The 13,664-nt window shown below is 48.6% G+C and overlaps 1 protein-coding gene across 3 annotated transcripts in view; it reads right to left on the reverse strand.

The window, feature by feature from the left end:
• RORC (RAR related orphan receptor C) overlaps window positions 1-13,664 on the reverse strand; it is a 204,518-nt gene that overhangs the window by 80,905 nt on the left and 109,949 nt on the right. Inside the window, exon 1 of one of the 3 annotated variants that reach the window (XM_081173639.1) lies at window positions 5,711-5,732. The exons of 1 other annotated variant lie outside the window; for it this stretch is intronic. Coding sequence is in view for 1 of the 2 variants with exons in the window: in XM_081173638.1 (XP_081029764.1) it covers window positions 4,296-4,371 (76 nt within the window). In the remaining variant the exon portion in view is untranslated. Of the gene's footprint in view, window positions 1-4,295; window positions 4,484-5,710; window positions 5,733-13,664 lie in introns of those variants that run through there. One more of the 3 variants, XM_081173638.1, reaches the window with a different exon arrangement.

Consider the following 13,664-nt stretch of genomic DNA (forward strand, 5'->3'; position numbering starts at 1 on the left):
GGGGAAATAACTGATTAACATGGGTCATTCATTTGAAATGGGTCTACTCTGTGCTGGGTGCTCACCGCATCTTCAAAGTGCACAGCTCCCCAGGATTTATGGGAAGCGTAGTTTGCAGAGGGTGCTGGGAATTGTAGTTTGACGAGCCGGTAAAACTATACTTCCCTGGATTCTTGTGTTGGGGGAGAAGGTTGCAGGCTTTAAATGGACAGGGTAGAAAACAGCCTGCTATTCAGGAAGCTCTGATATGAGGAACACAATCTCTGGAAGAAGTGTAGTTTGCAGAGGGTGCTGGGAATTGTAGTTTGGTGAGCCGGTAAAACTATAGTTCCCAGGATTCTTGTGTTGGGGGGGGGGAAGGTTGCAGGCTTTAAATGCACGGGATAGTAAACAGCCTGCTATTCAGGAAGCTCTGATATGAGGAACTCAACCTCTGGAAGAAAAACCAAATAAATAAAGGAGCTAGAATAAGGAGGCCGGCAGGGACGGACTACATACTTGTGGCTTTTTCAAGTCTCAAGGGCTTCACTCTGTGAAACAAATGTTTAAACATTTTTAAATAGAAAAATAGAATCAAAGAATTGTAGGGCTGGAAGGGACTCCTGGAGGCCATGTAGTCCGACCCGCCGTTTGGTTGCCTGAATATGTTTTTATTCCCACGAACTGCCTCAATTTTTTTTTTACAGCACACAAGTGTTTCCATTAAATAAATGAAGTAATAAACCTGCACCCCAATTTGCATATGCTGATTCACACACAGGGAGATGCAAATTTCAGCCTCTGCCCTAAGCGGAGAGGGTTCTTCGTGGAGTGCCCAGGAACATTGAAAAGCAAAGTAATATATATTTAAATAAATTTTTTAAAAGCAGAAAAAGCCCCTCTCCTCTAACAACGCCCCCCCAAAAAAACTCCTGGAGACAAAACATGTCAAATTTGCAGAGTGAAAACGGAAGCCAGATGTTGAGCTGAAAACTTTGAAAGTATTCTTGCGGGGAGAGGTTGAAAAAGATTTTGGCGAGATGAGAGCAGCGCTGGTTCTTGGAGGTCACGGCTGAGGAGCAGTTGGGGGGGAGAGGAAGAGGAAGAAGAAGAAGAAGAGGAAGAGGAGGAGGAGGCCAGGTGCACCCTCTGTACCAGGGAACCCAAAGGGTTCTGGGCCACCTCAGTCCCAAGAGACATGGAGAAAGGGAGTCTCCTCTGGGGTGGCAGGAGATGGCTTTAACAGGAGAGTGAAGGTGTTCATTAGGGAGGCAGAAGACGCTGCGGAACGAAACCCAGCTTCGCTCTGAAACTGGCCAAGCCGCGTTCACAACTCATCTCTCTCTCTCTCTGCCTCGGAGAGAGAGAGAGATACGATCTCTTTTCCTCTCTCTGCCGGAGAGAGCAAAGGACTCGAGATTGCCGCTGTGCCGTAACCACCATGCAAATGACTTAATTGGGGCTCTCTCTCTCTCTCTCTCTCTCAGATGGGAGGAGGGTTTTGTCAACAACCCCAAAGGGGACAAAAAAATAAAAATAAAAAGAGAGGGTAGAAAAAATCGCAGTGAAGGGGTGGCAATCTGGGCCTTAGAATAATTAATCCTACCAGGATTTCAGCCTAGGCCTCCCTTGCCTGTGTACGCACCATAGATTATAACCCCCCCCCCCAATAAAAGGCACCTGGGAACTGTAGCTTACTCCTCACAGAGCTTCAGTTCCCAGCACCCCCAAAAACTACAGTTCCCAGGATTCTTGGGGTGAAGGAAAATGTGCTTCAAATGTATGGCATGCCCCCAGGAAGGTGCCTCAACAGGTGATCAGGCTAGAGAGACATAATCCCAAAAGGTTTGGGGGTTGGTGTCAAAATGCGCAGGGGAAATGTCCCAATCTCACCTTTGACCCCAGAATGCTGTGAAACTGTTAGTCCGCCCAGCTCAGCCTCGTCTACACTGACCGTTTTCCTGGTTTTCAGGCAGGGCACGTTCCTGACCTCACCTAGAGATGCCAGGATTTGAACCTGCAACCTTCCACCTGAAAAAGCAAACGTCTGGAGAATGAACTATATGCCTTTATCCTTCTTAATAGCAAAGGGTGTTTGCAAGCACATTTCGGATAATTTTCCTTTGGGGCCTTATCTGGGGAGAATGTGCCTTTGTGAAGATTCTCTCTCTTGAGAAAGAAACAGGAGATGGTGTCAAAAGAACGAAGGAATGTGGGATCGGTCCCTCAAATTCAGGACTGTCCAGAGCCAGTACTCAAGGTCCAGGACTAAGCTTCTAGTCCACCTAAATTATGCACAAAGGCCTGGTTTAAATGAGAATAAACGAGATGCCTTCATACAGTCAATGCATCCTTTTCATGGATATCAACAAAGTTTTATTTTTGGGGGAGGGGGGAGCGTAATCACAGCTAAGGGTCGCTGCAGAGCTGGTTCTATGGTAGCCAGGACAGAGGTCTTCCTGTCTGTCAAAGGTAGCAGAGCGAGTTGAATTTCCGGGGACCAGGAATTTCATTCTGCACATGCCACCCAACTTTGAAACAACTGGGAAGCCCCTTCCCCAACCCCAAGAACAGCAATTCCCCAACACACTTAACCTGCTTTAACCCCAGTTCTGTTCCCGCACACTGGTAAAGAGGAGCTTGCACCTGCCCCACAGAGCTGCCTCAATTTTCCTCTCTGCGAAATGGGCCCCACTCCCAAGAGACTTTTCTGTGCAGTAAACTGAGCATGCCAAAACTGAAATCCCACAAAAATAGAGGAGGAGGAGAAGGGAGGAAGCAATAAAAGACATTGAGGCATAAACGTGGCTTCTCCTTATTTTGGAGAGGTGGTTCCAATGGCCAATAGGTCATTTTGCAAGGGAAGATGTGGGACAGAATACTGTATTATTATTTTTTTGTAAACAATGCAATCACTCGCGTCTCACAGGGGCGGGGGCTATCAGGGGCTACTGGCCATGACACCTATGATCAGCCTCCCCTGTTGGAGCCACATTTGACTCTCAATCCCAGTTTTGAGGAAGCCCAAGCGGGGAATCTGGTGGTTGTCCTCTGAGGCTCGGATGGAACCTCCAGGTCCAGCAGCAGTCTATCCACACTCCTGGGTCCTGAGGGGCATTTTTGCCCACTGTTTGGAACAGGATGCCAGATCACACAGCCCTATCCGATGTCTTTATTGCCTGATACAGAGGGAAGAGGGCAGTGCTATTTTCTTTAAAAGAAGAGGTGCCGGAATTCACCACAAACAATTCCCTCCTTCTTTTGGAGTGGCAATGCCACACACCTGAGAGGGGCTGGAACTGAGTTCCGGTGAGTTCCCCCGGAAAACAAAAAGCGCTGGAAGAGAGAATATAACATTCCCTCCCACCCAAAAAAACACCCCCACACATTGGACACAGCCTGATCCCAACAGATTGAGGAAATAATCCACAGCACTTGTGAGATTCTCTAGGAGGTGAAGGCAAAGAATAACCACCGCCGGTTTGGTTGGGGGGGAATATAACTGCAAATCACTCTCACCGAAAAAGCAACAGAACAAATCTGATTTTTGCAAAGCATAGTGGAAAACCATGGAAATTTTAAGGGGAGTGGTTTTTTTTAGGGGGGGGGGGGGACAGCAGCACAAGAGGACATGGACTGGTGCTCCACGATCTCGAAGTGATTGCAAAAGGGTTAGAAACCCCCTCTGGCTAGCCCCCCCCCAATTTTTGGGAAAGCTGAGTCCCCACAGTGATACTCTCTAAATAGGGTTGCTTAAAAGAGGGTGGGAAAAGAGCCCTACTTTGCGGACCCCCCCTTATTTCTGCCAGATATCGCCGTCCTCACCTTAGTCACTGAAGCCCCTCGCTGAGACGCAACCACCCCTTTCTCCACCCACCCAAATAGCCCCCTCCCAACTTAATTCTCTTTTGATACCCCCCACCCTGGAATAACTATGCCTTTCCCCAAATAACCCTCCTGCCTCTGGATCGCGGAGGGTGGGTGTGTCCAATGCCAACCCCCCCCCTCCCTGAGCCACCCACTTTTCCGAACTGGATACCCACTTGACAAACTTACCTCGCCTCGGAATCCACCTCGCGTTCACCCCGCCTCCCCCCTCTCCGTCTTTGACGACCCCCTTTTCACTTTTTGTCCCTCCCATCGGGGAAAGAAACAGCTTTCCTTCTCTCCATCCCAACACCGGAAAAAGCCCCGCGCCCCCTCCCTTTGGGGGTCTTCTGCTCCCCACCGCCTGGATCCCAGCGGGGGGCAGAGCGCGTCTCCAGGACGCACCAGGGCGCACAGGGGCGCACTCGCGGGCAGCGTTGCGCGCTTACCTCTGGCGACGGCGGCGGCGGCTTCTCTACCCCGCTTGGCTCCCGCGGGGCTGCCGAGGCTGGCGTTGAAGTCCATGGAGCCGGCGCGGAGTTTGCGCCGCCCTGCGCCTCTCCAGCTGGCTCCGGCCGCGGAAAGAGCGCGCAGCCGCCGGCGCTCCGGGAGGACCCTGCTGGGCTGACTTGGCTAGAGGCAGACGCGGCTCCGGCGGAGCAGGGGAGAGCAGTGGCGCTCCGAACCGGCGGCGGCGCGCTTGCACCGGCCGCGCGCGGCCGCCAGGGGCGCACCGACGCGGCCCGGCTCCTCCCCGCGCGGCCTGCCTGCGCAACAGGCGGCAATTAAACCGGTTCAGCTTCCCCGCCCGGACCGCGGCACTCTCCCGGCTGGAAAATCGCGCGACGGGCCCTGCGCTTTCTGCCTCTCTGCCTAACCAAACTCTCGCCAACCAACACCTCCCGCCTGGGCAGCAGGCAGAAGTTTGTCTGGTCAAGCTTACCCGCCCTGATTAATGCTCCCCCTCCCCCACTCGCTAGCGCCGCGTTGGAAAAGATTCGTCACCCGTATATATTTTTTTCTTCTCCCCTGCCTGTGCTTAACTAAACTCTCGTCCCCCGTGCAACAGGCAGCAATTAGACTGGTCAAGCGTCCCCTCTCTGATTAATGCTCCTCCCTCCTCGTTGGAAAAGATTTGTCACCCGTAGACTTTTCGCCTATGCTTAACCAGACACTCGCTCCCTTCACCTCGTGCAACAGGCAGCAATTAAACCGGTCGAGCGTTCCCTCTCTGATTAATGCTCCCCCCTTGGAAAAAAAATAATCTATTAATTTTCTGCTTGCGTCACTCAAACCGCCGCTTGAAGTTGTTTTTTTTTAATATTTAACAACTGGAAAACTGGCTGTCGTTAAACTGGTGAAGCTTTCCTAACCACCTTGGGTCGGGGAAACGCACGCACAGCACCTGTTGCATTCCTGTCTGCTTTGTGGCGCTTGTTTTGTGCCACGTGTTCCATAGTTATTGTTGTTATTCTTAGGGAGAGGGTTATGTTAGCGGCCCCTCTCTTACACGGCGTCTGAAGCTTTTAATAACTGCGGCAACAGGTTTTAATTAAACAGGTGAATCAGAAGGTGTCACCCTAGCTGGAAAGCAGACCTCACCAGTTGGATTTTTGTCTGTCCTGCAAACGCTTGCTCTGCCTCAGCTCTTAAGCTTAGATGCTGAAGAACTGCACAATTATGGGCTGTCATTAAACAGGTGAAGCTTCTTATCCTTCTCCCAAACTTGAAGAAACCTCACCTGTTGCTCTACCGCCTTTATCTTGGCAAGGAAGGTCCCCCCCCACTCCCTCTCTCATAAGACGTCTGTGCCTTTAAGCACTGAACAGTAATCCAACACCAAAAAAATCTAAGGGGGCATTACCTGTTGAATTTCAGTCTGCCACATTCCCTATTCTGACCCTTTGCCATTAAACCAGCGAAGCTTTCCCCTAAACAACATCACCAGTTGCATTTCTGCTGGCCACGAAGCCAGCTCGCCCCACCCTCGGCCCCTCCCTGCCTCTTATATAACACCGCCACCCCGCCCCGATGAGGCCTCTATCCCTACCAACAGCGCATCAAGGCCATAATTAAACAGGTGAAGCTTTTCCTGCAACTAGCATCACACCTACTTGGAAGAAAAGTCGTTACCAGCTGTATTTCTGCCTCTCGGGCGGCGCTACCCCACCTGTTGGACGGCAAAGAGCTTTATCTGCTCACCCCGCTCCGCATGCAAACATTAAATAGCAGGCCTGCCAGCTGTCCCAGCGAGGCCTGCTCTTTTGCGTTTAACACCCGCGTAATAGCTTGCACAACAGACAGAAACTCAACAGGTGGTGTGTCCCCCTAAAAAACGTAATCAGTGTTTTAACGTGCATTTGCCAAACTACACGCTGCAAATTAAGTGGCATGAGGTCTGCAAAACAAATAAATAAAATGATTTCCTATTCGTAAAAGTTTTTATACTGACATTAAGTCCGGTATATACAATCTCCCCCTCTATTGGATTGTGCAGGTTGCTATTATATCTCGTTTATAAACAGAGCGGCTGTATTTTCATAGGCATTTGTTAAAACAATCTCTTTTAGGAATTGCAGCGTATTACATTTTTTGGGCAAAGTTTCGGATAGGAATCATTTTGCGAAAAAAATGAAGGAAAGCCACATAGCCCCAGCCCGTATTTCTCCCAAAGTGACCACACTCTCGTCTCTTGCTCACTGAAATGTCCCACGGCAGGCAGAAATCCAACTGGTGCTGTTCTTCGACATCCCTACCCTGAAAACGTACTTTCCACTAGAAACCTGCAACCTTTTATTTCTTTCTTTCCTGGTGAGGCTGTGGTGGTTTTAGCTACTGCCGGACAGGCAGAAATACAACTGGTGCGGTTGTCTGGGTATATAATAATAATAATAATAATAATAATAATAATAATAATAATAATAATAATAATAATAATTTATTATTTGTACCCCGCCCATCTGGCTGGGTTTCCCCAGCCACTCTGGGCGGCTTCCACAGAAACCAAAAAACACTAAAATATCATACATTAAAAGCTTCCCTGAACAGGGCCGCCTTAAGATGTTTTCTGAATGTCAGGTAGTTGTCCATCACCTTGACATCCGATGGGAGGGCATTCCACAGGGCGGGCGCCACCACCGAAAAGGCCCTCTGCCTGGTTCCCTGTAGCTTCGCTTCTCGCAATGAGGGAACCGCCAGAAGGCCCTCGGCGCTGGACCTCAGTGTCCGGGCAGAACGATGGGGGTGGAGACGCTCCTTCAGGTATACTGGGCCGAAGCCGTATATGAAACGCCGCCTGCCTTGCAGTATTTTCTGATGTGTCCTGAAGATGTCTGCTTCCTTAAACGCCTTCTTTGACAGGCAGAAGTACAACAAAAGCAGTTTTCTAGGCATACAGATCTCACATCCTCACAAAGAATTGCCCAGCGATTGCCATTCTCCTCCTCTTGTTTATGCGTAAAAGTTGCAAAGCTGGCAGAAATGCAACTGGTACAGCGCCCTGCGCACGCAGTTCCCGCTCCTATCCCCCAGCCCCACTATTTCTCCCCAGCTGGTCTTTGGCTGTCTCTCCCACCCCCAATTCCCCATCTTTCTCTCTCAGGCAGAAATGCAACCGGAGCGCCTCTCCTCCCAACAGTACTTGGGTTATCCCCTCTTCTCCTCAAACCACTCGGTACTTTAACAGGGGCAGGCAGGAATCCAACCGGTATAGCTCCACCACCCCACCCTCCATACCAAAACATTTGCAGGGGGCGCCACGTTTCCCTGCGGTATCTTCCTTTAATTGTTGCATTAACAGGCGGGGGGGGGGGGAAGGCAGAGGTTGAATCTGTCAGGGATTCTTCCAGTTGTGATGCCTGCATTCCGGTGGGTTGGAGTAGATGACCTTTGGGGTACCCCGTTCCCATTCTGTTATCCGACCAACGTCCCGTTCTGGCCGCCCGCTCTCCTTCCTCTGACAGCTGCCTCAACAGGCAGCGATACAACCGGTAGAGCTCCCCTGAGAGGCACGGGAAGCCTAACCCTACGAAATACCCCCTCTCTTTTTTGCATTTGTGTTTCTCGGCACATCTCATTCCTTGACAGGCAGAAGCACAACCGGTGCAGCTCCCCTGCGAGGCACGGGAACCCTAACCCTACGAAATAACCCCACTCTCTCTTTTTTTGCATTTGTGTTCCCTTTTCTCGGCACATCTCATTCCTTGACAGGCAGAAACACAACCGGTGCAGCTCCGCACGAGCGCGCAACCCCACTGGCCAATCATTTCGCAGCGGATGCCACTTGCAATCCCCCTTTGCGGCCGAACTGCCTCCCCCTCTTTAACATCCGCCTTGACAGGCCGAAATCCAACCGGGGCAGCACGCCCAAACCCGCGGCTTTTTGCCCTTTTCCATTAAAAAAGAGACCTAGAGAGCGAGCCCGGCTGGTACCCAGCGGCTCCGACCAGCAGCACTCGATTAGCCGGGGCTGGGCTTTGCTCTGCCACATTACACAACGAGCTCTTGCTCCGTGTCATTCCAGCCCGGGCGCTGGATCGGGGCCAGCAGCGCCTCGCCAAACTCCGGGCGGTAAACACAGCCGCGCAGGCAGCCACGCCGAGGCCGCGTGACTCGCCCTGTCCATCATCCCCCGCCGCCCCGCCCACCCCTTCCCCACCCGTCACGTGGAGCCGGGCATGGGCGTCCGGAGGCTTGCTTCCTTTTTATTTTATTTTATTTTATTTTATTTTATTTTATTTTATTTTATTTTATTTTATTTTATTTTATTTTATTTTATTTTATTTTTTCTTTTAAAACTCCTCCTCCTCCTCTCTCTCTTAAAAGGCTCTTACTTCCTGGAACGTTTTGCATTTCATATGCAATTGAAAAAACCCCACTCGTTCCATCTTTTAAAAAACCCTCAAGTTCATATTGTTGCTTTGCATTTAAAGAATCCCCTCTTCCTGTTTTCAAGGCATCTAAAATGTCCCGAATTTATATTGGATTTTTGCATTGAGAAGCATCTCCTCCTCCTGTTGCCCATTGCTTAAAATCCCCCCAACTTTATATTCCCATTTTAAAAGACTTTTCTCCTGCCTCTCTTGCAAGAGTGCACCCCTGTTTTGCAGGAAGACCAATGCTTTTCATCTGTTTTGTTTTCTTCCTTTTTTTGCATTTAGAAAACTCGCCTTTTTCCTGGTCGGGAACAAAGATCCACAGGGAAAACCACACCGACAGTTGAGAGCTCTGTCTTAAAGTGGCAGTGGGAGCTGCACCAGTGGTATTTCTGCCTGCCTTGGCTTGCTCCCAGATTAGGACTGCAGCCTTTGCCTTTTTCTTGAGGGCCTTACCCTGAACTGGACACTTCTTGCGTCAGCTCTACCTACTAGGCCAGCCTTCCCTAAACCTCACCTCCTCTGCATGCTGGTCTGCAAACTTAAAGCAGAATCAGACAGACCTGCTTCAAAAATTATTATTGAATAATTATTCACTTATATTATTATAACACTTTATTTGCTGGTTGATTATAAAAGCAAGAAACAAATACCAAGCCCTCTAACCAGGCTTCCTCATCCTTGGCCCTCCAGATGTTTTGGGACTACAACTCCCATGATCCCTAGCTAGCAGGACCAGTGGTCAGGGATGCTGGGAATTGTAGTCTCAAAACATCTGGAGGGCCGAGGTTGAGGAAGCTGTTTACAAAAATATAAAATAATAAGGCAGTGAGCTTTTCTCTCTCGCAGTTAAAGAAGCAAACTCAAAGCAGCTGCGCCGCAGGCAGAAGTTCAACTGGTGCAGCGCTTAGAAGAAATGTGGGAATTTGCTGCTTGGTTTAAATAGCAAGAGGCTTGGCAAATATATGGAGGAGATTGGTCAGCAGCTGTCAGAGGCCACTTCCACTGTTGGAAGCTATGTTCATTTAGTGAAGCTTCTCAGTCCAACCAGATGTTTCTGGCAACTACAGCGCTCTCTCTCTCCTTCCTTCCTTCCTTCCTTCCTTCCTTCCTTCCTTCCTTCCTTCCATCTCTCTCTCCCTCTCTCTCCTTCCTTCCTTCCTTCCATCCATCTCTCTCTCTCGCCATCCATCCATCCATCCATCCATCCATCTCTGTCTGTCTGTCTGTCTGTCTGTCTCCTTCCTTCCTTTCTTCCATCTCTCTCTCCCTCTCTCTCCTTCCTTCCTTCCTTCCATCCATCCATCTCTCTCTCTCTGTCTGTCTGTCTCCTTCCTTCCTTTCTTCCATCTTTCTCTCCCTCTCTCTCCTTCCTTCCTTCCTTCCATCCATCCATCTCTCTTTCTCTGTCTGTCTCCTTTCTTCCTTTCTTCCATCTCTCTCTCCCTCTCTCTCCTTCCTTCCTTCCTTCCTTCCTTCCTTCCTTCCTTCCTTCCTTCCATCTCTCTCTCTCTCTCTCTCTCTCTCTCTCTCTCTCTCTCTCTCTCTCTGTCTCTCTCTCTCTCTCCCCCCCCTCTCTCTCTCCCTCCCACCTTTAGCCTGATCCACCAGGGCTTCTTCTGACCCTCTTCTGGAGCCTCCAGGTCCAGGAGCAGTCTATCAAGATTCCTAGCTTCTTTAGATTGCATTGCAATCTAATCAAAATCTTCAACAGGAATGGAAACGTGTAGAAGAACACATGACCAAAAGATGCTCCAACAAGAACATATTGATATGTATAGACGGATATCACAAAGTCAAGCTAAGCTAAACTAAGCTAAGCCGGAAGAAATATCAACAACCTCAGATATGCAGAGGACACAGCATTGATGGCAGAAAGTGAGGAGGAATTAAAGAACCTTTTAATGAGGGTGGAAGAGGAGAGCGCAAAATATGGTCTGTAGCTCAACATCAAAAAAACAAAGATCATGGCCACTGGGTCCATCACCTCCTGGCAAATAGAAGGGGAAGAAATGGAGGCAGTGAGAGATTTTACTTTCTTGGGCTCCATGATCACTGCAGATGGTGAAAGCAGTCACGAAATTAAAAGACGCCTGCTTCTTGGGAGAAAAGCAATGACAAACCTAGACAGCATCTTAAAAAGCAGAGACATCACCTTGCCAACAAAGGTCCGTATAGTTAAAGCCATGGTTTTCCCAGTAGTGATGTATGGAAGTGAGAGCTGGACCCTAAAGAAGGCTGATCGCCGAAGAATTGATGCTTTTGAATTCTGGTGCTGGAGGAGACTCTGGAGAGTCCCATGGACTGCAAGAAGATCCAACCTCTCCATTCTGAAGGAAATCAGCCCTGAGCGCTCACTGGAAGGACAGATCCTGAAGCTGAGGCTCCAAGACTTTGGCCACCTCATGAGAAGAGAAGACTCCCTGGAAAAGACCCTGATGTTGGGAAAGATGGAGGGCACAAGGAGAAGGGGACGACAGAGGACAATATGGTGGGACAGTGTTCTCAAAGGTACCAGCATGAGTTTGACCAAACTGCGGGAGGCAGTGGAAGACAGGAGGGCCTGGCGTGCTCTGGTCCAGGGGGTCACGAAGAGTTGGGCACAACTAATCAACAACAACAAAAGCTAAGCAGGTATATAAGATTGAATGTTTAATTATTAAGATACAAAATTACAATCTCAATAATAAAGTTACAAAATAATAACAAGGTGGAGGGAAGACACAGGGCAAGGAATAAGAAATGGATAAATGTTGGTACATAATGAAATGTGAATTTACGAATATAATGTACATGTATCAATATGCAAAGATTTTGTATATGTATTGCAACATTAATAATAAATAAATAAAGTGCAAAAAAAATTCCTAGGTTCTTATGGAAGCCCAGCCAGGTGGGCGGGGTTGAAATAATAAATAATAAATTATTATTAATTATTATTATTATTATTATTATTATTATTATTATTATTATTATTATTTGGCCCCTGTGCCAGCAGAATGCCAGACTCTTGGCCACAACCAGCCAGCCAGCCTGTTCCTTATGTTCTTAATGTAATGTTCTTTATGTAATTATTCCTTTGCTGCTTTTAAATACCCATGATTAGAGCAAGGTGTGATCATACGAAGGCGAGGACCTTAAAGCATCTAACCACAACCTCCGTGAATCGAGGAAGTCTACCTGTGAATGCCAAGCAGAAACTCTTGTTATAAAACACCTATTGGAGAGACTGAGATCAGGCACTAGGGGGCAGTACAGAGGCCATCAAATATGTCAGGATTTTTTGGGGGGGATATGCACCTCTAAATAGCCCCCTGCCCCAACCAGGGAAGGATGGGAAAATTGATGTTCAATAAATGCTAATGGGAAAGTGAGCTCATTTATTTTCTATCCAAGGGAGAACTCCGTCGGTAGAGTATGATTAATGTCAGGTTGTGGATTCAAGTTCTACGCTGGGCAAAGGTTTTCTGCATTGGGCTCCCTTCCAGTTCTACAGTTCTATTTATTGCATTTGCATCTTGCAGCCTTGCAAGGCACACCCTCAAGTGCCAGGGTGGTGTAGTGGCTAGGACCTAGGAGAGACCAGGGTTCGAATTCTGACTCGGCCACATGAACAGGGCTGGATTAAGCAAAATAAGCCTGGCTTTTTAGGGCATCGAGGGAAGAGGGGAGGAACCACAGAAATTTCCACTGGCGGATTTTTAATGTTAATGGTCCCAAATTGCTCAGCTGAGCGTTCATTTTTTAGTGTATCAAAAATCCCAACTTTGCACAACTCTGCAACGAGGCCGGCCGGTTGCCATATCTCTGCTAAGCACAGAAGCCGACGGGTTATGTAAGATTTGTTTTGAAGATCAGATCAAAGCCTTTGCCATCAGAAAAAGTAGGAGGAACTGATGGAACTCCTATTCGGGGACTTCCCTGGCTTTTTCCTGGCCCACGTAGGACCAGTCTGGATAGTTATCCTTGGTGAAGACTTGACGTTTTTATCCTCAAAAAAGTTTTTGAGCTTCTGCTGAAATGAGGCTGCATTTTAATGTTGTATTTGAAATTTGTTTTTTTAAAGTTGTATTTCAATCAATTGTTTTATATCTGGCGTTAGCTGCCCTGAGCCCGGTCTTGGCTGGGGAGCGCAGGGTATAAATAAAATTTATTATTATTATTTTCGTGTATAAATAAAGTGGAAGTATACAAAACTAAAACACCACTTCCCATCTTACAGTAGGTTTTCTTTCATTTCGGAAAACAACAACAACATTTTATTTTACGTTTTATTTTTGTTTCTGTTTTGAATTAGATAAATGTGGGGGCACCGACATCTTTTGAAGCCCTCTAAAGGTCTTGATGGGGACGCATGTGGCGCTGTGGGTTAAACCACAGAGCCTAGGGCTTGCCGATCGGAAGGTCGGTGGTTCAAATCCCTGCGACGGGGTGAGCTCCCGTTGCTCGGTCCCTGCTCCTGCCCACCTAGCAGTTCGAAAGCACATCAGAGTGCAAGTAGATAAATAGGTACCGCTCTGGCGGGAAGGTAAATGGTGTTTCCGTGCGCTGCTCTGGTTCGCCAGAAACAGCTTAGTCCTACTGGCCACATGACCCGGAAGCTGTACGCCGGCTCCCTTGGCCAGTAAAGCGAGATGAGCGCCGCAACCCCACGGCTGGACCTAATGGTCAGGGGTCCCTTTACCTTTACCTAAAGGTCTTGATCCAGCCCTGTGCATGAAATGCATTGGGTGTGTGACCTTGGGGGCCAGTCAAAATCCCCCTCAGCCTCAACTACCTTGCAGGGTCGTTGTGAGGATTAAAAGTCACCTTCAGCTCTTTGGAGGAAAAAAAAAGAGTTAGGCCATAAATGCATAAATTGGGCGACATCCCCATTAAAAATTCCCAACCCCTTTCTCCTATGGGGCACACCCAGTTGCTTGACCCGGGGATAATTACTGTTTA

Source organism: Podarcis bocagei (genome assembly GCF_964188305.1).
Source record: "Podarcis bocagei genome assembly, chromosome: 16".
NCBI lineage: Eukaryota > Metazoa > Chordata > Lepidosauria > Squamata > Lacertidae > Podarcis > Podarcis bocagei.